The sequence below is a fragment of the Rhamphochromis longiceps genome, linkage group LG17, assembly GCF_057381845.1.
Source record: "Rhamphochromis longiceps isolate RC_006_pf linkage group LG17, R_longiceps_female_GT1.1, whole genome shotgun sequence".
In the NCBI taxonomy this organism is placed as follows: Eukaryota; Metazoa; Chordata; class Actinopteri; order Cichliformes; family Cichlidae; genus Rhamphochromis; species Rhamphochromis longiceps.
In genome coordinates this window covers 34,119,397-34,142,059 of record NC_140573.1, presented here as the reverse complement: position 1 = coordinate 34,142,059, position 22,663 = coordinate 34,119,397, and the positions used below count along the sequence as shown (strand labels likewise).

The following is a 22,663-nucleotide window of genomic DNA, read 5'->3' as shown; positions in this document are numbered from 1 at the left end:
TTAAATGCAAAATTGCATATAAACACATAGAGTGAAAAGAAGTAAGAGAAGAAGAAATGCTCAGTGCAACCCCAAATTTTATATATATACTTTTAAAGTGCTTTAAATGTGCTATTATGTTGCTTTTTCATGGAAATACTTGCAGCAGTTAGATGGGTTCCATTTTTGCCTGTGATGCACATTCGTCTGATGCATGCACAGTGCTGCGTGCATTAGGTGTCCACCTGTCTCCACATTAGACCTGAGCAAATGCTGACTTCAGCTAGACTGTCTGACTCCTGTGGTGATGACAATTCTGCCAACACACACACACACACACACACACCCACACACTCGTTTTCATATCTTAGTGAGGAGGTCCCCACGAGTTCAAACTCGTCCCCATAAGTCACCATTGGTCCCCACAAGTATAGTGGCATTTCAATTTTCTGTCCCCGAAAAGATGTCTAAACATGTACACACACACGCGCATACACACACGCGCGCACACACACATGTCAGGTGTTGCTACACAGTGCACTCAGACATTTTCTGTGTGACGGTAGTGAAACTTAGATGCTAAAAGGCCAAGATTTACTTTACAAGGCACAGTCTGACCTCTATGTATGAAATAAGTATAGGTGACAAGTTCAAGTCCTTTTCATTTAATCTGCAGTCAGTGCCTCTGTCCTTCACATTTGCCTCACAGATGAAAAGTAAAAGGACTTGCATGGGTTTGTGACAGGACAGCATAAAGATTGATGCATTAACATGCTTGGCTTTTTGCACCACATAGAAACCGTTACTTTACCCTGCAACACATTGTAAATTAGTTTTTTTTTTTTTTTTTTTTAGCACATATGACACTTTCAGTTTAATTATACGTACATATTTTAATGTTTATTAATGTACAGGATTTTCCAAGTTTTAGATAATTAGAACTGTAATTTACTGTAGTATCACCCAGTAGCCTCTCTTTAGTTGCCCACAGAAGGAGAGACAGTTAATTCCCATCTGCTCACAACTATGTTTTGATGTGTTTAAAAGTTTATTCTATTTTATTTTCATATCAATTAAATTAGTGTTGCACAGAAAGTTTCAAGTGATTGTACTAGTAATTTTCAACCCTTTCTACTGGGATGTTTGAATGTTAGGGTCAGATATTGATGTAAACAACATTAAAGCTTGGGTCCATCCTGCCTTGTGTCAGTGGTTCAGAATGGTGGTGATAGTGTAATGGTGTCTTGGGACACTTTGGGCCCCTTAGTACCAACTGAGCATCATTTAAATGCCTCAGACTACCTGAGTATTGTTGCTGACCATGTCTGTCCCTTTATGACCACAGTGTACCCATCTTCTAATGGCTTCTTCAAGCAAGAAAACGCACCATGTCACAAAACTCAAATCATCTCAAACTGGTTTCTACAAGATGACACTGATTCCACTGTACTTGAATGGGCTCTGCGGTCACCAGAACTCAGTCAAACAGAGCACTTTTGAGAAATGATGGAACAGAAGATTTGGCTCATGGATGTCCAGCCGGCTAACCTGTAACAACTGTGTGATGCAATCATGTCAATATGAACCAAAATCTCCGGGGAACTTTCCAGCACCTTGTTAAATCCATGCTGTGAAAAATAGTCAAAATCTATAGTTAAATAGACATAATAATTATGTATGTAATAATTAATCTAAACATTATTAAAAACAAAAACAAAAAATGAACGCTCTGGTTTGTTTTTAGCCAATTCTTGCTGTTCACATGCTGCCTATAGATACTAAATAGAAAGATGTTTTTGTTTTCTGCAATGTATTTTCCATTCTTCACTTGCGTACAAAAACCACAGTAACGCACACTAAAGAAAAGACAGATTTTTCCAGTGCCTAGGATTATAATAATACAATATAGATGCAGACTGAAAGATAACTCCTGCAACTATATTATTAAATTCTGCTATAATATACTGAGACTAGATTGTAAATGAGGTTTTTAGATAGATACCACAAATTATTGTATTTTGTCTGAGCATCACCCGAAGCGGTTTATGCTGTGCCATCTAGCAAATATTCAATATCCACCCACTGATGCAAACTTCATTTATACAGTGGGAACTCTAACATAATGAGCAATGTTCCAAATGTTGGTGTGGGGTTGTAATTTTCCCTCAGTGTGTATTCACGCTACGCTAATCAAAAGTTGACCAAAACAACATTCTTTTTCTGAAAACTGAAGAAACTCTGCCCGTTTTTTTTAGCGCTCCCTGCACCAACCGGTGTTCCATTATCATCAAATTATAAGCTACCAAACTTGAACCCGTTACAAGTTTAGAAAAACATTTTCACCTGAGGGTGGTTTCAGGTCTGAGCAGCATCTTTTTTGGGTTCGGGTTTGGGCCGCTTTGAATTTTCAAGCCGGTCTGAGGCTCTGTGACCTGCATCCTTTAAGGCTTATTTTAATGGGAGGATGCACATTTCTTTGGACAGCGGTTTGTGGGTTGTCAATGATTCATTAGGAAGCCTGCAGAGGACATTTACCTCAGAGGCTGAAAAAAAGACACACATTGTGTGGGACAAAAAAATTTGCGCACCACATGAAAAACAGCACAAAAAAAAAACCATATAAAAAATTGGTAAGATCCCATGTTAGTAAGTACAGAACTTAAACAAGCATTGTTTAAAAAAGCCAAGTGCACATGCACCACCACACATACACAAAAGAAAAAAATCATTGCCTTCAAAGGGCCTATATCACAGTACCCCCACTCATGAACAGAAGCAGAGGGCAACTTCTAATTTTAAAGTGTGTGCTAATGAGGTTTGGAGAGAAAGAAAGAGTGTGTGCATGTGTCTAAGTATTCTCCATAGTAACAATCCATTGGCAAGTGTTTATGTAGTGGGAGTCCGGAGACAGGGTTTATCAAGGAAATACCAAGCTGGAGAAAGAAATTAATTTCTTCCTTTGTGGATTTGTAGACCACACAGAGCCTCGCATTTGATCCAACCATGTTTAATCCTGTGCTAATAGTAACAGCTGATAGGGCATGTGTGTCTCTCAAAATTATCAGGACACACTTGCAGGCTGCTTGGAGGATAATGCGACTGTATTGTAATGGAATAATTATTACAGAAAGGGAGTCGGATTTTATTGCCTTTGTTTCACTTTATTACTCCAGTCATGTTTAACCCAGAAATATGCACACCCGCACACATACACACACACACACACCAGTCACTAGCCATGAAGAAATTTCATTCATTGGCCTTAACACTTTGCATATGACTGGGTAGCAGTAGTGATTTATAGTCAGCAGCCTGTGTTGTTTATGTGTTTTTTACTATATTTTTCAAGTAAATGCATCAGTTTCTTTTGTCGTGAAGACTTAAGATTGGGTGGGCTTTAATGGGACTTTCTGGTTTTTAAGTGGGCTGCAGTACTCTTGACTTTTGGGAATGGCTGTAAAGTTTTGAACCACGTATACTCTTAATTTTTTAATTCAGGTGTTTTTAGTTCTACTGCCACAAGTGATTAAAATCAGGTCATTTAGTCTGACTTTACAAACATCTGTGAAAGAATGGGGTGTTCTAAAGAGGTCACTGATTTCAAGTCTGGTACTGTAATAGGAGGCCACCTCCTTCTAGATGCTCCACAATCAACAAATGGTATTATTGCCAAGTAGAAGCATTTGCAAACCAAATCAGGACTGATTGCATAGTGTGATAAAGTCACCAACCTGCATTGCTGCAGAGCTCCAAACATCCTCTGGCATTAACATCAGCAATGAAACTGTGAGCCAGGAGCTTCATGGCATGGGTTTCCATGGCTGAGCAGCCCATACAAGTGTAAGATCTAAGTGACCTTGTACTTTTATTCATCTAGTACAGCAATATTATAAAATGCACGGGTTTATCAGTGAATGTGTGCAAACCTTTACAGAGTCAACACCACAGTTTGTGCAGAAGCAGAAATGACTGCTGTGAAATTCATGTAAGGTAGGTTTGAGGGATTAATAAAAACAACATATGAAAAAAGAAGAAAAAATTTGCTTGTTGCATTTTATGCACTGTCTGATGTGTAAGGAGTTTAGGTAATTATTTCAGGATGCAGTGCCCCAAGTTTAGCTAGTTCGTTCCTGAAATTGTCTAAATACTTTGGAGGTATTAGGAAAAGTTTGATGAGCTACAGGTGAGAAGAAATTGACAAAAGCAAGACGCACACAGTGAGAAGGATGAGTAATTTCTCTCTTTTTCTTCTTCCCCATTCAAGTCTCTGTTGGATAATAGATGAAATGGTGCAGAGAGAAGGGCGTGTGGGAGGGAAGCAGATTGTTAATTAAACGCTGAGACAGCGGCGTTTCCCTTCCTGCAACTGAAAAAATTCAACCTCTAAACAGAATGGAGTTAATTACCGACTGCCAGGGTTTCGTTTGGAGAGACGCTGGACACACTTAACATTGGATTTATCCAGAGGTGGGACCAAGTCATTGTTTTGCAAGTCTCAAGTAAGTCTCAAGTCTTTATCCTCAAGTCTCAAGTCAAGTCTCAAGTAATGTCAGGCAAGTCAGAGTCGAGTCTCAAGTCACTGGTGTAAAAGTCCGAGTCAAGTCACAAGTCTGAAACTTTGAATTTCAAGTCCTTTCGAGTCTTTAAAAAAAAACCCGAAAAAATAATGTTGCAGTTATGCTAAATGTAAATATTAGACCATGTAATTTTAAAATCTGTGTTTTTCTCAACACATGACAAAATAGTGAACTTAGAAAATATACACAAATTGTGAAATTGCACCTCTTTAAAATGCAGCTCAATTAAACCTAGCTCCAAGAATAATTTTCACCGACAGTTCTGAGATACGCTGCATGTTATTCTTGGATGCGGTTGTAGGACCAGCTTTAAAATCGCATGACAAAAATATCATACACATTAAAAAAAACTGTATCACCAACGTAGCCTGGACAACATTTGCTAGTTAGATGAAGTCAGCTATCTCATCTTAGCATATTTATTTCAATTCAATTCAATTCAATCTTTTTTTTTTTTTATAAATTTTATTTTCAGTCACAGCAGCATGTTAACAACAAAACATTGAACATACAGTAGTTTGCTGTTCAGTATTTACAATACCCCAAAAGATAACAGAAATAGAGAAGGAAAAAACAAACAAACAAACCAAAGAAACCCCTACAAAACAACAAAAAACAAACAAACAACAACAAACAAATAGAAAAATAAAATGTATAAGGGACATTCAGCGTACAGTTAGCTATGATAGCGATATAGAGATATGGTATCTGGTCATGATAAGGTGGTCATTTTAAATGTTTCCATGTACATCAAGAATGGCTGCCATGCCCTAAGAAATTTGGTGGTTGAACCTGCCAGTGTATATCTCATCTTTTCTAAATGTAAAAACCTCATGAGCTCCGCAAGCCACTGTTCATGTGTGGGAGGAGCTTCCTGCTTCCATCTTAAAAGTATAAGGCGCCTTGCGATAAGTGAAGCAAAGGCAATAGAATTCGAATAGCATTTTGGCAAAGTGATGTCTTGAGGTATCACCCCAAAGATAGCCGTTAGAGCAGAAGGCTCATATTTAACGTTATACATCTCTGACAGAGTGTTAAATATAGACACCCAATAGGTATGAAGATTGGGGCATGTCCAAAAGGTATGAAGGAGCGAACCTGTTTCTGCTTTACATCTGTTACACAGAGGGTCAGCTCCTGGATAGAACTTGGCTAACTTTTCCTTGGAGATATGTAATCGGTGTAGGACCTTAAATTGAAGGAGCCCATGCCTGGCACATATCGAAGAAGAGTGTACCCTCTGGAGAAAAGATTGCCAGAGCTCATCTGTTATAGTCATCCCAAGGTCTTTCTCCCACTGTGCTTTAAGGATGAAGAGAGAAGGAGATTGAAGATCTAATAGTATAGCATAGATTTCTTTAATCGCCCCTCTCTTATGAACGTTTATATTAATAATTTTATCCAAAGAAGTTTCCTCAGGTAGTTCCGGAAATGAAGGAAATCGACTCTTTACAAAGTGACGAATTTGTAAATAGCGGAAAAAATGTTGCCGAGGAACATTAAACTGCTTCAGGAGCTGCGTGAATGAGGCAAAAATCCCATCTACAAAAAGGTCTTTGATATTTCTAAGGCCATTACTTTCCCATATTTTAAAGGCAGAGTCCATCATGGAGGGTGGGAACATATGGTTTGAGCAGATAGGTGCTTTAATTGACATTAAGTGTAACCCCAACCTTTTCCTACATTGCACCCAGATTCTGAGCGAGTCATACAACAAAGGGTTACGTTTATAGGTGTATAGTTCTAATGGGAGAGCTGAACTCAACAAAGCTGATAGGCAAATTTTGCCACAATTGGATGACTCAATTTGGAGCCAAGCTGGAGTCTCTGTAGTAACATTACTCATCCAGTACAGCATATTACGAATATTTGCTGCCCAATAATAAGACTGAAAGTTTGGCAAGGCTAATCCACCCATTGGCCTAGTCCTCTGCATGAAATCTTTACGAATTCGTGGACTTTTGCCATTCCAAATAAATGCAGAGATATGCTTATTCAGTGTTATAAAATACTTATTGGGTAAGTAGCATGGGATACATTGAAATAAGTAAAGGAACTTGGGAAGTATGTTCATTTTGATAGAATTGACGCGGCCAATTAATGACAGTGGTAAATTGTTCCACCTCTGAAGATCTGTCTCAGTATTTTTAAGCAGCGGGACAAAGTTTCTTTCATAAAGATCTTTGTATGAGTGGGTAACCTTAACCCCCAGATAGGTCACATACCCTGATTTAACGCTAAATTGAAAACCTGAAAATGAAATCTTTCTGGCTATAGAGTTGACACAGAGAAGTTCACTTTTATGCAGATTTAACTTGTAACCTGAAATATTACCAAAACATTCAAAAATGGCAAGAGCACGGGGAAGAGAGCATAAAGGCTCTGACATATACAGCAGGAGGTCGTCAGCATATAAGGATATTTTGTGCTCCTGGTCACCTCTGAAGATGCCCTTAATGCAACTGTCAGCTCGCAGTTTAATCGCCAGTGGTTCAATTGATAATGCAAAAAGAAGAGGGGATAAGGGACAACCTTGTCTCGTACCACGGAGAAGTGGGAAATAAGAAGAGAATAACGAATTTGTTCTAACACGTGCCATAGGTGAGGAGTAAAGTAACTGAATCCATGAAATGAAATTAGGGCCAAATCCAAATTTATGCAGAGTATAAAACAGATAATCCCACTCCACCCGGTCAAATGCCTTCTCAGCATCGAGTAATAAGGCAATTTCAGGGGTTGTAGTTGACTTGGTGTGTAATATGTTCAAAAACCTGCGCAGGTTGAAAAAACCATGCCTACCCTTCACGAAACCTGTCTGATCTGGAGAAATTAACAATGGTAGATGTTGCTCTAGCCTGAGAGCAAGTGTTTTTGACAGTATTTTTAAATCTACATTTAAGAGTGATATAGGACGATATGATGAACACTCTAATGGATCTTTATAATTCAATTCAATCTTAATTGGCAGACTTCATGTCCATAAAAACAAGACAAAAAAAAAAAAAAAACACACACACACACAACACTCCCCCCCCCCCCCCCAACACAAGGTATACACCATTAAATATATATATGTATATAAATAAGTATCTAAAACATTTGTAAAAACATAAAACCATAATATACATAAAACACAATTACTTAAAATAAATCAATAAATACACAAACACTTTAACCAGTGCTTTCTGAGACTGGATGAGTAACGGGAACCACTCACTGTCGGATCTGTGAGTGCTAAAATTATACTGTTACTCGAACCATCCAGTCGTTCTCTAAAATTGAACATTAGCTTCCTTAAAAGTGCTTTAAAAGTCCAAACACCCACAGCTACAAACATCTGGCTGGCACTACCACTTCTAGGTATCCTGCAAAGGATTCTCATCGCATCATTATATGCAACATGCAGCTTCTGCATGCTACATTGTTTGTAGGATGACCACAAGGGGGCAGTATATAGCGGTGTGCAATACGCTTTAAACAAAGCCACTTTAACTGGAAGTGAACAAAAGCTGAATTTGCGTGCAATAGTATTTGCCTGCACATAGAGCTTACACCGTTGTCTGTATATGTCATCATCATCATTCATTTGCTCAGTAATAAAGTGACCGAGGTATTTCACCTTTTTATGAACTTCAAGAGTTTTTTGTGCCAGTTTAAACAAAGGGAAATTTAGCTGTTTATCCTGCTTGGTTCTACATATCAAAACAGCACTTTTAGCAGCATTGTACTCAATGTCATATTGCACACCATATTCAGTACAGACATTAAGAAGATCCTGTAACCCAGCACTGCTTGGACTAAAAACAACCAGGTCATCTGCATACATAAGATGATTTATCAGTGCTTTACCTAATATACACCCAGTGTTACAGGCTCTCAGTTGTATGGACAAATCATCAACATACAAATTAAATAAAATTGGAGACAAAATCCCACCCCGTCTAACACCATTGCTGACACCAAAGGGGGCAGAAATACTGCTTCCCCATTTAACCTGCATGTTCTGATGAGCGTACCAGTAAGAGAGAATCCTCACGATGTATTGAGGAACTCCCCATCTCTTCATTTTATCAAAAAGTTTTCTGTGGTTCACTCGATCAAAAGCCTTAGAGGCATCAATGAAAGACATGAGGACAGATGAATTTTTAGCCCTGTACAAACTGACTATTTCCTTGAGTGCATATATGCACATGTCAGTGCCGTGCTTTGAAGCCAAACTGATTATCCAGAGAAGAGATGAACACACTAACTCTGTCAAACAAGATTCTTTCTAACACCTTAGATAAAATACTGGCTAGTGCAATTGGCCTGTAATTATCCAAGCAGCTCACTTTTGCAGCTTTGTCCTTCATAACTGGTACCAGTAAAATACACAGCATTGAGTCTGGTAATATGCCATGAATCATAAACCCAGTGAAACAGAGTGCTAAAAGAGGAGCTAGCCTTACACTAGCATGTTTTAAATGTTCTGCAGTGATGTGATCCAAACCAGAGGATTTATTATCAGACAACCTATGAATGGCTTCATATACTTCATGTGTCCTTACACTTATTGTGTCATTACTCATGTCAAGATTGTCCTCATATGGTTCACTTTTTATACAGTTAAACAACGCACTGTAATGCTGTCTCCATAATGCTGCAATGTTATCTGCCCCAGAAACACCTTCAACAGTTGATGGTAGAGATGGTTTACAGTTATTAAGAGCTTTCACCTCTTTCCAAAAATCTGCCGTATTATTACACAGCATTTTCCTGGCCAAAGAATCTGCTCTTAGCATTTGCTCATTTTTAGTTATAAAGCGAACAGCGTACTTATATCTGGCATTCGCACATTTTTTCTGTTCAAATTCTGGGCCTTGTTTAGGTCTTCCAGCCATGGCCCAACATTTATAAGCTATGCGAGCTTCATCATGGTACATGGATACATGTTCTTTCCAGCCAGGTCTGATGTTAGGTTTCTTATGCTTATATTGTTTATCAAGCAGTGTGCCACTTTTATACAGAGCAGTCACTATATCATCATACATGGAGCAGAGTAAATGTTTATGCACAGCATTCTTACAGTTGACATCTTTGCACAAAATAGCTTCTTTATTTATATGCATATTAATAATCATACGGTTCTTGGAGTGAGTGCATACACTCATGAAGTTTAGTAACTTCCGGTCACTGCAACAAGTCCAGGTACAGTTTACCGACGGATGGGTGCAGGACCTTGAAATGCACCGTGTAGAACGAAAGACCATCGTACGTATCATAAGTTTACCAATCTCACAAATGGTCGTCATAAATACACATTCCTTAACCGTTTATTAATATAACCTTTGAGCTCAACGGTAATTAATTAGTAGTGGAAATAATTTCTGGTTCATCACAGAAATGTAGCAGTGACAACAATACTGTATGCTGTAATCGCACTGGACAATTAGTGATACAAAAAACCTGTTTTATCCTGTGAATAAACGTATATGTTTTTGTCAATGTACCATAATAACATAAGCGAAACGCAATATTGTGTCAGGACAATTCACTATTTATGCACAATAAACAAAGGAGCATAGCGCGACAATTTCTGTTCAGCGCCAGACTTACTTGTAACCTATATCACCAATTATGTTATGAAAATGACGTATTAACTACTAAAAAACACTGACCTTCGTGTAAATGCTTGGAGCAGACTAACCTGTGAGCTGGAGTGTTCTGGGACGTTATATTTGGTCTTTGAATGGCTGCAATCCAGTCGCGTCTTTGTTACTTCGGAAACATGGCTCGAACAATTTCTCTTCAACGACGTAATCCGATAACAACCGATCTCTTTACCCGTCGGCTTCCCGTGGCTGTCATGCGACCGGCTATTGCAGTTAATAATACAACAGCTTCTTGACATTTTTGTGTTTCTTTTTATCGCTGTATAACTGATTTTAATTGAAAGCCTGCGTGCGCTAGTACCGCTTGCCACGAGTTCCCAGAATCCTTTGCGGTTCTACCCGTGAATGACGTCACATTTTCAATCTCTATATAATATGCATGTTAAATTTTATATTTGGGGTAAAATATCAAGTCTTTTCAAGTAAACCGGTTCAAGTCCAATTCAAGTCCCAAGTCATTGGTGTAAAAGTCCAAGTCAAGTCACAAGTCTTAGAACATTTTTTCAAGTCAAGTCTAAAGTCATAAAATTAATGACTCGAGTCTGACTCAAGTCCAAGTCATGTGACTCGAGTCCACACCTCTGGATTTATCATCACAGCTTGCACTCTGCCTCTCTCTGTAACAGCTGCAGAGGGGACAAGCGGATACAAATGCATAGTAACGTGTAACACGCACACAAAAATGCACATTAAACTGCATGTATTTCCACAGATAGCTGAGTGCATTGATTCATTCCTCGTGGCCACAGGTTGATTCCTATTCACACATACAAAAAACAGGTATTCACGGGGCACAATGCTACACCTCGCATCTGCGCCCAGAGATGTGAAAAACATGAGCGCGCACTCACACGTTCAAGGAATTAGGATTCAGTGACATTCAATTCCACAGCGAAGGCTCAATAATCAGGTTATTAGTGATAAACGGAGAGCTCGGTGTGTTGGTGCTCAGTGGATAAAGAGCTCATAATTCAATTAGCCCATTGTAGATGAACGTGCTACAACTGGCAAATTATGTAACAAAAACTGACTATTACAGTGACACAATACAGCTGTTATCTGAAGTGAATGAAGAGATTTTCTTACGGTTTCCACATTAGCATGCGCAGCGTGTGATCATATGTCTCCAAACAATTAATTATACAGTTTACACACAATCAGCCAAATTACGAGCCTTTGACTATAAGACAAGAACAGCTGAAAGTTAAAATTGACTGAACAGCTTTTCACACTTTGATTTCTCTAAATATAGCACTAATTCCGACTTAATCCAATAATGATGAACATTATTGACATAACAAATGCCAGTAAATAATGTGTTTACTGCTTTGTTTATCCAGAGGATAATGAGTGTCTAATGCTCTCAGGCACAGTTTCCCTCCTCGGGAAACAGCAGCACGCTTCTGACTTGATTTGCTTTGGAGACTACTTGAGGTGCTGATTTTAAAGATTACAGAATACACTAAAAATATTTTTGCATATTAGAAGTTTTTGACAAAGAGCAGAAATATAGGCTACATATATTCAGGATATTTTTAGCAAATTTTTTTCTTGACTTTTTCTTTTTATGCATGTCTGTGTTTGGAACGTGAACCCAGTCCTCTGTTTCCCGTGCCCTGCTGTGCAAGGATTTGGATATTGAACCTTGTTTCCTGTTAAGCTTTCAACTTGACATTCTGGGAGTGATTAAAAAAGAAGATGTTGATGCGTCTCCTGACCTGCCTCGCAGCTGTGCTTTTAGCTGAGAAGCAAAAGGTGTGCGCTAATATCTGACGTTCACTTTTAACATGCCGTCAATTTTTTTTTCCATTTCTGCACCATCAAATATGTGAAGTGTTTGGCTGCGATAGTGACAGCCAAGTGTGCGCGCACGCGCGTGTGTGGAGAAGCTCTTAAGTTTACAGACAATATTTGATATTTTCTTTATCTGGGAAACTCGTTCTCCACAGGGACAGTTATTAATGATGGTTGTGAGGCTGTGAAACAAACAGCGATTTAATCACTTTTATGCTGCTCCAAGGACAATGGTGGGAGAATGCAATCGTCAGCGCTTGTGTATTTGAGTGTATGCGTGTACATATGCCACGCTGAATTTATTTATGATTTGCTGTTTTTGTATATGTATGCAAAAGTGCATGTCTACTTGGTCATTATCCTTGAGAACGTATTTTGAACATTTAAATATTTGCTTCTTGTGTGTGTCTGTGTGAGAATGAGTGTAAATGTGCGAGTGTGTAGGGGAGCGGGGTAGAGGTGGGTACTTGTGCAGATTTTGTCACTTTAGTGATTATCCTTGAGAGGCTTTTAATTTGAGGCTAATGAGTATTTGTTTTAGCGCTCATGCACTCCGGTGTGCGCATTTATGTGGATGTGTGTGCGTCTGTGTGTGTGTGCGTGTGTGTGATTAAGGGCTGTGACATAGTGAAAGCGACAGACTGTACAGATGTTCAATAAATGGTCTGGAACAGGCAGGGAGGAAAGGGGACATCATTCATACTTTCTCACTTCTATATACAGACACACACACACTCACTCTCTCTCTCTCACACACACACACACACAGACATTCCCAGAGACGTGAATGAAATGAATGTGTAGACTTACACACTAAAGACATGGATACACAATGTCCATCATAAATTCTGTACAGATATAACAAAGGCAATGTACAACAATAACATAATCCTACACACTCACACACACATACTGCTAAAAAGAATTTACACAATAGCTAATGATTGAATGCAGCCAGAGTGAATTAACAGCTTAAAAAAAACACCTCCTGAGGTGGCTGAAAACAGTATGCAACAGTGTGTCCGTGTGTGTGAGAGGGCTGAGGGATCAAGGCGGAACCAGGTAGACAGAAATCTTCATTATCTCATATTGTGAGTGAAATAACTAATATTGCTGCACTCGACAATAGTAAATTAAGGAGGTGAAGTGGGTACAGACGATATTTCTTGCCACTTACTCTGTGCAGTGCCGTGATTTTAAATCATTCATGCCCCATTCCTCTTTTCCTTTGTTTCTTACAGTTTTCTCTCCTGTGATCAACACCACCTACCTCCACCATCATCTCAATTCATTTTAGCAAATTCTTTTTTTAATGCTCGTTCTCCTTTCCTGCTTTCCCCCCCTCCTCAGCTTCCCACTGTTTATTTTCACTTCTTCCTTTTAGTCTTTTTCGGTATCAATTTTAACATCCCTTTTCTTCTTCAGCGTTCCTCTCTTAGAATTTCCCAGTCCCCCAGATTCCTCCTACCCTTTCTCTACTTTCTTCCTACCTAGTCCGATCTTACCTGTCAGTTTTTGTTTAATCTTTTCAAATGTTTTTTGTCTTGAATCTTTTGGAGAACAAATTGTATTGAACAGCCAGTACTATTTTACGTTCAGTCATGTCTCTTCCCGGACTTTAGTGAATATCTTGCTTTCTTTCTCTGCTGCCATGTTAACCAACCACTTACTCTTACCTTTATCTCAAAGCTGTGAGGGTGTTCGAAGTGTTAAAGCCTTCGTCAGAGGCCTCGACACAGAGTGCTTTGAATAGTTTCAGAAATGTGTACAAGCCGACCCGAGAGTGAAATTAGTGTTGAAAACAGAATGGAAAATGCAAATCAGTGAATCTAAAATAGATGATGCAATCTGTCCCTCCTTTTGCTTTTCCCCCCCTCTTCTGTCTCAGGTGGTGTGTGTATTGCCCAGTCCTTGAAGATCCCCAGGGAGCCCAGGCCAGGGGAGTTTGACAAGATCATCAGACGCCTGCTGGAGACCTCCAATGCCAGGGCCATCATCATGTTCGCTAATGAGGATGACATACGGTACGTGTTGTGCACTTTAAAAACGAACCCTGCTGGTCAACTTTCCCGCTGCTATCAGGTGTACTTTTTTGTTTAATAAGATTTTCTGTGACATTTTCAACATATTTTACAATAGAAACCTTTTGACACCTACATGCTCGCTGTGATTACAATTATGTTATTCTGAAGAAGAAAAGACCTGGTTTTCATATCGCTATTCTTTAGCAACTCACTTGGTTAGAAGTGTTGCATTGTGGTACCGACAAGAGTTCGCACTATACTACAGGCACAATTATTGCATTTACATCTTGAATGATGATGTACATAATTATTAGGCAGTTATGAAAATTGAGATTTAAACAAAAAAATTCAAATATTATAAAATGCAGTTTTGACTCATACGACCCCCTGAAATGGCTTAATTACTGGTCAATCAGACCTCTTGTCTTTGGGTCCTGCCAAAAATGCTTGAAGAATAAAGCCTTTTTAGATAAATGCTGTCCAGAATGCTAAGCTCCAGAATGCTTGAGATTTGGAAATAAATACTTGATGACATGTTTTTCACACATTTTATGGATAGAAAAAAAAGGAGTCACTCCTCACGGGCAAGACGGATGCTGCCTGTTGCTGCATCAGTTATAGATATAAGCAGTGGTACAAGAAAAAAGCTGCAGTGATCTTTATGTAGGGTTAAGCCTAAATCAATACCCCACTGCTCGACTTGTCTGCTGTAGTCTATCTTCAGATATTTGAATTATCTTTTCTTTTTCTAAAACAGACGAGTTCTGGATGCAGCTAAAAGGAACAACCAGACGGGTCACTTCCTGTGGGTGGGTTCAGACAGCTGGGGGTCCAAGATCTCCCCTGTGATTGGCCAGGAGAGGGTGGCCGAGGGGGCCATCACAATTCTTCCCAAAAGGGCATCTGTGGATGGTAAGGATAATAACAAGCATATACGAAGCTGTCAGCACACGTGCAGGTAATAACTGAGAAGATGTGAGGAATAATAAAAGTAGTTCTCACCTGCACTGAAACTGGATTTGTGGCAAATGAAAGAAAGCCGAAGCAGCGTCTGCTCAAACTTTGATAGATCAAATTAAGGATTCAGGGGAAAGACCAGAGACAGAAATGAAATGGACTCATGTTCTCTCACTTTTGATCCCAGTGGGCAACAAGTTTTTGCCAATACACCAGGGAGAATATCCTCATTTGCTCTCTGTCAGAGCTCTCTATTAGATAATTGACTCCTGGAGGGCCACATAGGTGACAAGATATAAACTGGAAGCGAGGGAGAGAAATAGAACTTTAAATGAATCAAAGGGAGCTTTGGCAGATTCACAAGAAAAGCTATGTCGACTTTAAAGAAATGACAGAAGAGATGTGAGTGAGGATTAATGACTAGACTTTTCTTTTGGTACACCTAGAAAGAGAATGCAGTATAATGCAGCAATTCTGCAACATGTGTTATATAAAGCTTAAAATGTGTCTAAACTGTAATTTATAGTGACATAGTATAGTACAGTACATAGACTCAAACATGGGATCTTTTTGCACATGAGGTAAATGTTTTCTCACGCATTGAGAATTATTCTGATGCCATAACAAGCTCATTGAAATCATCTTTTGGGCTCCCAATGCTGTATAATTTAGCTTTTATTTCCACAGGAAACAAAAGAGAAGTAAATGAAATTGTTGGCCTTCCTGCTAAAAACAGATGTCTCTGGCCTGTACTTTGGAAGTACTTCCTTGCTGTAACTTTAATAATTTAAGGCAAAACTTTGCTTCACAACTGGTCCAAAAACACCACAATGTTGTTTTTAACGCAGTGAGGCAGCAGTTTTAAATTGTGTTAATATGCCACAAATTCCCTCAACAGTGTCACATTGTGTTTACCTTTGCTATTGCAGTTGCCAGAAACAAGGGAAACAGCTAGTCTCAAACAAAACAAAACAAAAAGGAAAAACAAAAGTCACTCTAAGTGCATGAGTCACTTTTACATTTTTTATAAGGAATATAACACCAGATAATATTTTTTGTATCTTTGAAAAAAGGCTTTCTGTTTTTCCCATCCAGTAGTCTTTGAACTAAGCTAACTGTCTTCAGGCTCAGGCTTCACATTTAATCTGCAGATTAGAGGCAGAAGCATCAAATAACATTTCTGATATGAGCGACTTTGTTGATTTCAGAGGTACTTTTTTATGTCCTGCGACAGTCCTGGCCAGAGGCATTATGTTTTTACATAAATAATCCATATGTATAACTTATTCTGGTGAACACATTTATTTTCTGAAGGTAGACAAAGCTGACAAACCCAACCTGTGCTATTCTTGTGAATGTAATATCTCGGGAACACTGGGAGGAAATTTCATTCCACCTGTCTTAAATGTTCTCTTGGAAATAAGCATAGTTATCAGAATTTGGTAGTCAAAGATCTCGGTGACATCATGATTATTTTTGTGTGTGTGTGTGTGTGTGTGTGGGGGGGGGGGGGGGGTTGCCACAAGTTGATTCATTTGAATAAATTTTACACAGATATCTAATTGGATAAAATGATTAGCTGGTGTCATTTTATATCCAAAAGGGGAGAGCTCTGCTTCACTGTGACATGCTAATGTTTTGCAAAAACACCCTTTCTGGCTGCTGTTCAACACCATAATTCAAGAGTAGATGCAGAGATGTTGAGCACTTTCAATTTGGTCAGATACTAAAGTGGTGACATTAATCTTTGGTGGCCACATATTAAATTCCATTAATATTTTTACTCCATATATTATGAGTCTGGGCAGACATTGATATATTACTTTACTTAGCTGGTTGGAAGAGGCTTAATAAATGCTACAGTATTTTTTTTATTTTTTATTTTTATTTTTACTAACCTGAAATTGTATTACCCTTTAAAGAACTTTAGAACTAAAGTCTACATGGTTTCATCTCTATTCATCAGTACTTAAATGCAGTTTTAAATGAATATATCATTGTTCACAGAGTTCAGTTTCAACACTGATTCAGACTGAGGAAAGGTTGGCTTGGTTATATCTATGTATTATTACACAGGACACTAAAAATGTCATATGAACTTATTGTTTTACAGTCTATAAGAAAGCAGTGCATGAGATGTACCAAAATATAATCTAAAATGTAATAATAGGAACTGTGTGCTTCCAAACAACTGCCCAACTGGTAGCAATACTTCTATTTTTCTATTATCATTGAATTAAGTTTGTGCTTTTTAGACCCTCAAAGTACCTCAAATGATTATATTTCTGTTTTTAGGAATGTAATGTTATCACAATGGGAAGCATGTGATTCCACATGGCACATCTTACTGTTGAGGCACAAAAAGAGTAAGACTAATATTTCCAGCAGTCAAATATCAGTAGAGCATCCCAGGTGCACACATTACCCATTTCCACAACAGCACATTGAATTAATCAGGAGAGATCTTTTTAGCTTTTACAGTGAATCTGGCATGGCACAGGCTGTCACACCTCACATGGAATCATTCACGTGCCCAGTGTTACACTTAACTACAGAGCATGTGTTGCGCCTTCTTAGTTAAGTGTAAATGTTTCTTTGCAGTCATTTCTTCTTGCCCACCCGGTCACAAGCCATCTATGGTTAGATGTAGGACTTGGGTTAGAGAAAAGCCTACTCCTTTTAAAGTACTGTGTAAAGTCTTGAGCCATGCTTCATTTCTTTAAATTGTGCTTCCAAAGAGCCAGATGTTCTAAAGGCCTTCCAGAGTTTTTCTTTGGACATGGGTTGCTTTTTCACTCATGTTCAGTCCACTCTACTTTCAGCAAACTCTGCAAGACAAGAAGACGAAAGAAGATGTGCCAGGCTTAAAACTATCTAAAGTGGCTGAACAGTTCAGGAAAGTCATCTCCTTAAGGAACAGGGAAAAATCAGTAAAGACCTGACAGACACTGTTCACTGAAGCCTCATCAGAAATGGTCTCAGTGGAAGAGTGGCTGTCAAAAAGCCATTCTTAAGGAAGGGAAATGGTAAGGATGAGATATACCAAATGTGCATGGAGGAGGTGAGGAGAGAGGTACAGCAGTGAATGTCTACAGCATCTATAAAACACGGTGAAGGCTCTGTTGTGGTTTGGGGCTGCATTTCAGTAAGTGGTGTCGGAGATCTTGTCAGAATTTATGAAATTATGAACACATATATTAGATTTTGATCTATCATGCAATACCATCTGGAAAGCATCTGACTGGCAGCAATTTTCAATATGACAATGCAATGATCCCAAACACAAACACATGGCAGTACAGCAAAAGCATGCCCGGACAGAAAAAACACAATTGAGCACCATTAATCATGGATAGGCCTCCCCAGCACCTGGACCTCAACATTATTGAAGCAATGTTGGACCATGAGACAGAGCACAGGACAAAAGGCACCCAACAACAAGAAGAGCTTTGAATGTCCTTGAGGAAACCTGAAGAACTATTCCTGAAGACTACTTGAAGAAATTACGAGAAAGCTTGCCTAAGAAGTTCGGGCTCTGTTAAAGAGTAAAGACGATCATACCAAACACTGACTTTAAAGCTCATGTAAAAACTCTGTTTTTGCCTTATATGCTGTATTTCTGTTTTTTTGCATATCTTTTTTAAATAAATTACTGCACTGAGTTTTTATTTTAGCAAAATGTAAGAAATGAGGGGTGGCTTGAGGCTTTTGCACAATAGAGAATTTTTGCATATTTGGAACATCCAAAAAAGAAAAAAATCCATTAACCAAAAACCTAAATTTCTCAAATATATATCAGAGAGTTCATGTCAAAGCTAAAATCCCCTAGTTTGTAAAAGTTTTACTGTAGCATACGGCTAAAATGAAAGTCTAACCCTGCACGGAAACAAAGAAAGATAGCCGATGAGCTGATGAATTGTTAAAAGGTTCATGTGGCAGATAAAATGCCATGCATTTAAGAAGCTTCTTTCACATTTAATTATGGTATGAAGAAAGTAGTTTTTTCTCATCTGCACGTCTCTTTTCTTTTGCCCGTATCTTTATTCCACCCTGCCACTTGCTGACAGGTATTTCATTCCTATGAGTAGAGAAACATGTTCCCCTCTTTTAGTTCCTCTTATCTTGTTATTAAAATGGACAAGTATCCAATCTATTGTGGAAGCTTATTTTAAAATGTATGCTTTTCTTTCTCTTTACGTCAGTATTTGATAGGAGCTCCAATACTGACCGGTTCAACCAAAATAGCTTTTCAGCCATACCATACGTGGGCTATTCATAACCTACGCATTTATGTGTCAAAATCTATTACATTGTGCTGAACACCTAATTTTCTAGCACAGACAGGCTCAGTAGAAATGAAGCCAATAACCCCTGAAGCACCGGTGCCCTCTCCTATTACGCCATTTAACAATATCTGGGTTGAAAGTGTCGAAAGCAGCTCGTCTAAACAAAATAAATAGGGAGATGTATTCAGTAGAGTTTTAAAAAGAAAAACAAAAAAAATAATAACTCATTTTCATACTTTTTAACCTTTGCCCTGTCTGTCTTTTACACAGCATTTGACCGGTATTTCCGTAGCCGTTCGCTGTCCAACAACAGAAGAAATGTTTGGTTTGCTGAATTCTGGGAGGAAAACTTTAACTGTAAACTGGGAATGCATGGTAAACGGCCTGGTAGCCTGAAGAAATGCACAGGTAAGACTATATTTGACTTCTTCCATTATTTCACTTGCTATCAACCATTTGGGGAAAAAGTCAATAAAGCTTAAATGTGTAAATTGTTATTTGACTAGAGATCCAAAGAGAGATGAAAATGCTCCAAGGTACTTTGGAGTTTTACACTTGAGGGTATAACAGATTTTGTTTAGCTGTAATTCTACAGATCTATACGAGCTTGTAAGTTTTACTTTCTGAGAAGTGTAGCAGAAGGTCAGCTATAATTGGTCTTCCTTTATCCCTGCATCGGCTACCTCCTTGCATCATAACCAGTGTCATTCTATGTCACGGCGGGGTGCGCAGATGTGTGCGGAAACAGGACCCAAAAGCAGATGATGACGAGGAATAGTAATGATTAACAGAAAAGTGAACCTTTATTGCGATGACGACAGGAAATGAACCAAGAGACCAAAGCAAACAGGCAAAACACTAAGAAACAAAACACTAAGCTGGCAAAACACTAAGAAACAAAACACTAAAGGTACTAAGACCAAAAACTATAACTATGATTGAGGTGGAAAATAAACAGGCTAAGACTATGACTATGACTGTAACTCTGGTGAGATAAACAGACGAACTGACAATGGCATGAAGAAAACAAAAGGCTTAAATACAGACATGAGGTGATCAGGGGAAGTGGCGACACATGGGGGAAAACAGCTGACAGACATAAACCTAATGACAGGACCAGGAGAGGAAAGCTAAATACAATGAACAAAGAACACATGACATTGTCAGAATAAAACAGGAAATGACAACACAACTTAACAGACCTAATACGTGATGAAATAAATAGAAAACCCCAAAACATAGAAAACCCAGGAACAATAACTGCCTAAACTAAAGGCAAATAGGAAATAACACAAACTAATAACATATCAAAAAATACAAAGAAAACTCAGAGTGCTGGGTCGGAGACCCAGCCTGTGACAGAGCCCCCCCCTTAAGGGCGGATTCCAGACGCCCTAAAACCTCGAAAAACAAAACCAAAAACAACCCACCAAGGGCGGGCGGTGGGGGTCCAGGACGGAGGGCCAGAAACAAGGCCAAAAAACAAAACAAAATGTCCATCAAAATCACAGGAGCGCAGGGAACAGTTCATGACTCCTCAGGGGGCCGACCCGGAGGGTGACGGTCCAGAAAGTCATAGTCCATGTGATCAGGGGGCCGGCCCGGGGGGTGACGGTCCAGAAAGCCACAGTTCATGTGATCAGGGGGCCGTCCGTGCGGACGGCAACGGCGGCGACACGGAAACGGTTCAGGGGGCCGACCTCGACGGCGGTGACGTGGAAACAGTTCAGGGGGCCGGCCGTGCGGAAGGCGACGGCGTGGAAACAGTTCAGGGGGCCGGCCGTGCGGAAGGCGGCGGCGGCGCCCAAGTGTCAGGCGTACCGGCCGAGGCTTGGAGGGCACAGGACCAGGTGACGCTGAAGCAGAGGCTGGCCCAGGTGACGCTGAAGCAGAGGCTGAGGCTGGACCAGGCGTAGCAGAAGCACAGGCAGAGGCCGGACCAGGCGTAGCAGAAGCACAGGCAGAGGCCGGACCAAGCGTAGCAGAAGCACAAGCAGAGGCCGGACCCGACGAGGCTGAAGACTCTGAGGCCGGACCCGACGAGGCTGAAGACTCTGACGAAGCCGGACCAGACGAGGCTGAAGACTCTGACGAAGCCGGACCAGACGAGGCTGAAGGCTCTGATGAGGCTGGGCCTGGCGAGGCTGAAGGCTCTGATGAGGCTGGGCCTGGCGAGGCTGAAGGCTCTGATGAGGCTGGGCCTGGCGAGGATGAAGGCTCTGATGAGGCTGGGCCTGGCGAGGCACAGGCTGAAGCTGGACCAACCGATGACGAGGCGGCCGCAGATGGCGGCTGAACGGTCCCCTCGGACCCTCCAGCTGACGAGGCATGAGGCTGGACGGGCTCCTCGGGCCCTCCAGCTGACGAGGCAGGTTGCTTTTCAAGTTGCAGCAACACACAGTCTATAGTGGGTGAAATGAGTTTGTATGAGTTCTCAGACTGAGGTGTGGCAGAACCAGGTGAGGCGTCGTCCTCAGGCTGAGGCGTAGAAGCAGCAAGCAGTAGCGCAGCAGGTGGTGGTCCTGCAGGCGGCGGCACGGGAGCCGCAGGAGGTGGCGCTGCAGCCACAGGTGGTGAAGCAGAAGGTGGCCAGACGGGCTCCTCAGGCCCTCCAGCTGACGAAGCATGAGGCTGAACGGGCTCCTCGGGCCCGCCAGCTGACGTGGCGTGAGGCTGGACGGGCTCCTCGGGCCCGCCAGCTGACGTGGCGTGGTGCTGGAAGGGCTCCTCGGGCCCCCCAGCAGACGTGGCTTGAGGCCGGAAGGGCTCCTCGGGCCCCCCAGCAGACGTGGCATGAGGCCGGAAGGGCTCCTCGGGCCCCCCAGCAGACGTGGCATGAGGCTGGTGCGGTTCTCCTGAACCCCCAGCTGACGTGGCATGAGGCTGGATGGGCTCCTCGGGCCCTCCAGCTGACGAGGCATGAGGCTGGATGGGCTCCTCGGGCCCTCCAGCTGACGAGGCATGAGGCTGGTGTGGTTCTCCTGAACCTTCAGCAGACGAAGCATGAAGCTGGCTGGATTCTCCTGAACCTCCAGCAGACGAAGCATGAAGCTGGCTGGATTCTCCTGAACCTCCAGCAAACGAAGCCTGAAGCTGGCTGGATTCTTCTGAACCTCCAGCAGACGAAGCATGAAGCTGGCTGGGTTCTCCTGAACCTCCAGCAGACGAAACATGAGGCTGGCTGGATTCTCCTGAACCTCCAGCAGACGAAGCATGAAGCTGGCTGGGTTCTCCTGAACCTCCAGCAGACGAAACCTGAGGCCGGACGGGCTCCCCGGGCCCTCCGGCTGACACTGAAATTGGCTGCACCAGCTGTACCTCCGTCTCCGGCTCCAAACCGGCCTGGATAGCAGTCCCACAGCAGCTTAGCTGAGCCTGATGGCTAGCTTTTCCAG

At 40.9% G+C, this 22,663-nt stretch overlaps 1 protein-coding gene across 1 annotated transcript in view; it reads left to right on the top strand.

The window, feature by feature from the left end:
• Positions 1 to 22,663, top strand: part of grm8a (glutamate receptor, metabotropic 8a) — a 307,806-nt gene that overhangs the window by 197,583 nt on the left and 87,560 nt on the right. The window contains exons 4-6 of the mRNA XM_085386123.1: positions 13,890 to 14,025; positions 14,783 to 14,937; positions 19,539 to 19,676. Of these exons, the coding sequence (XP_085242249.1) occupies positions 13,890 to 14,025; positions 14,783 to 14,937; positions 19,539 to 19,676 (429 nt within the window). The remainder of the gene's footprint in view (positions 1 to 13,889; positions 14,026 to 14,782; positions 14,938 to 19,538; positions 19,677 to 22,663) is intronic.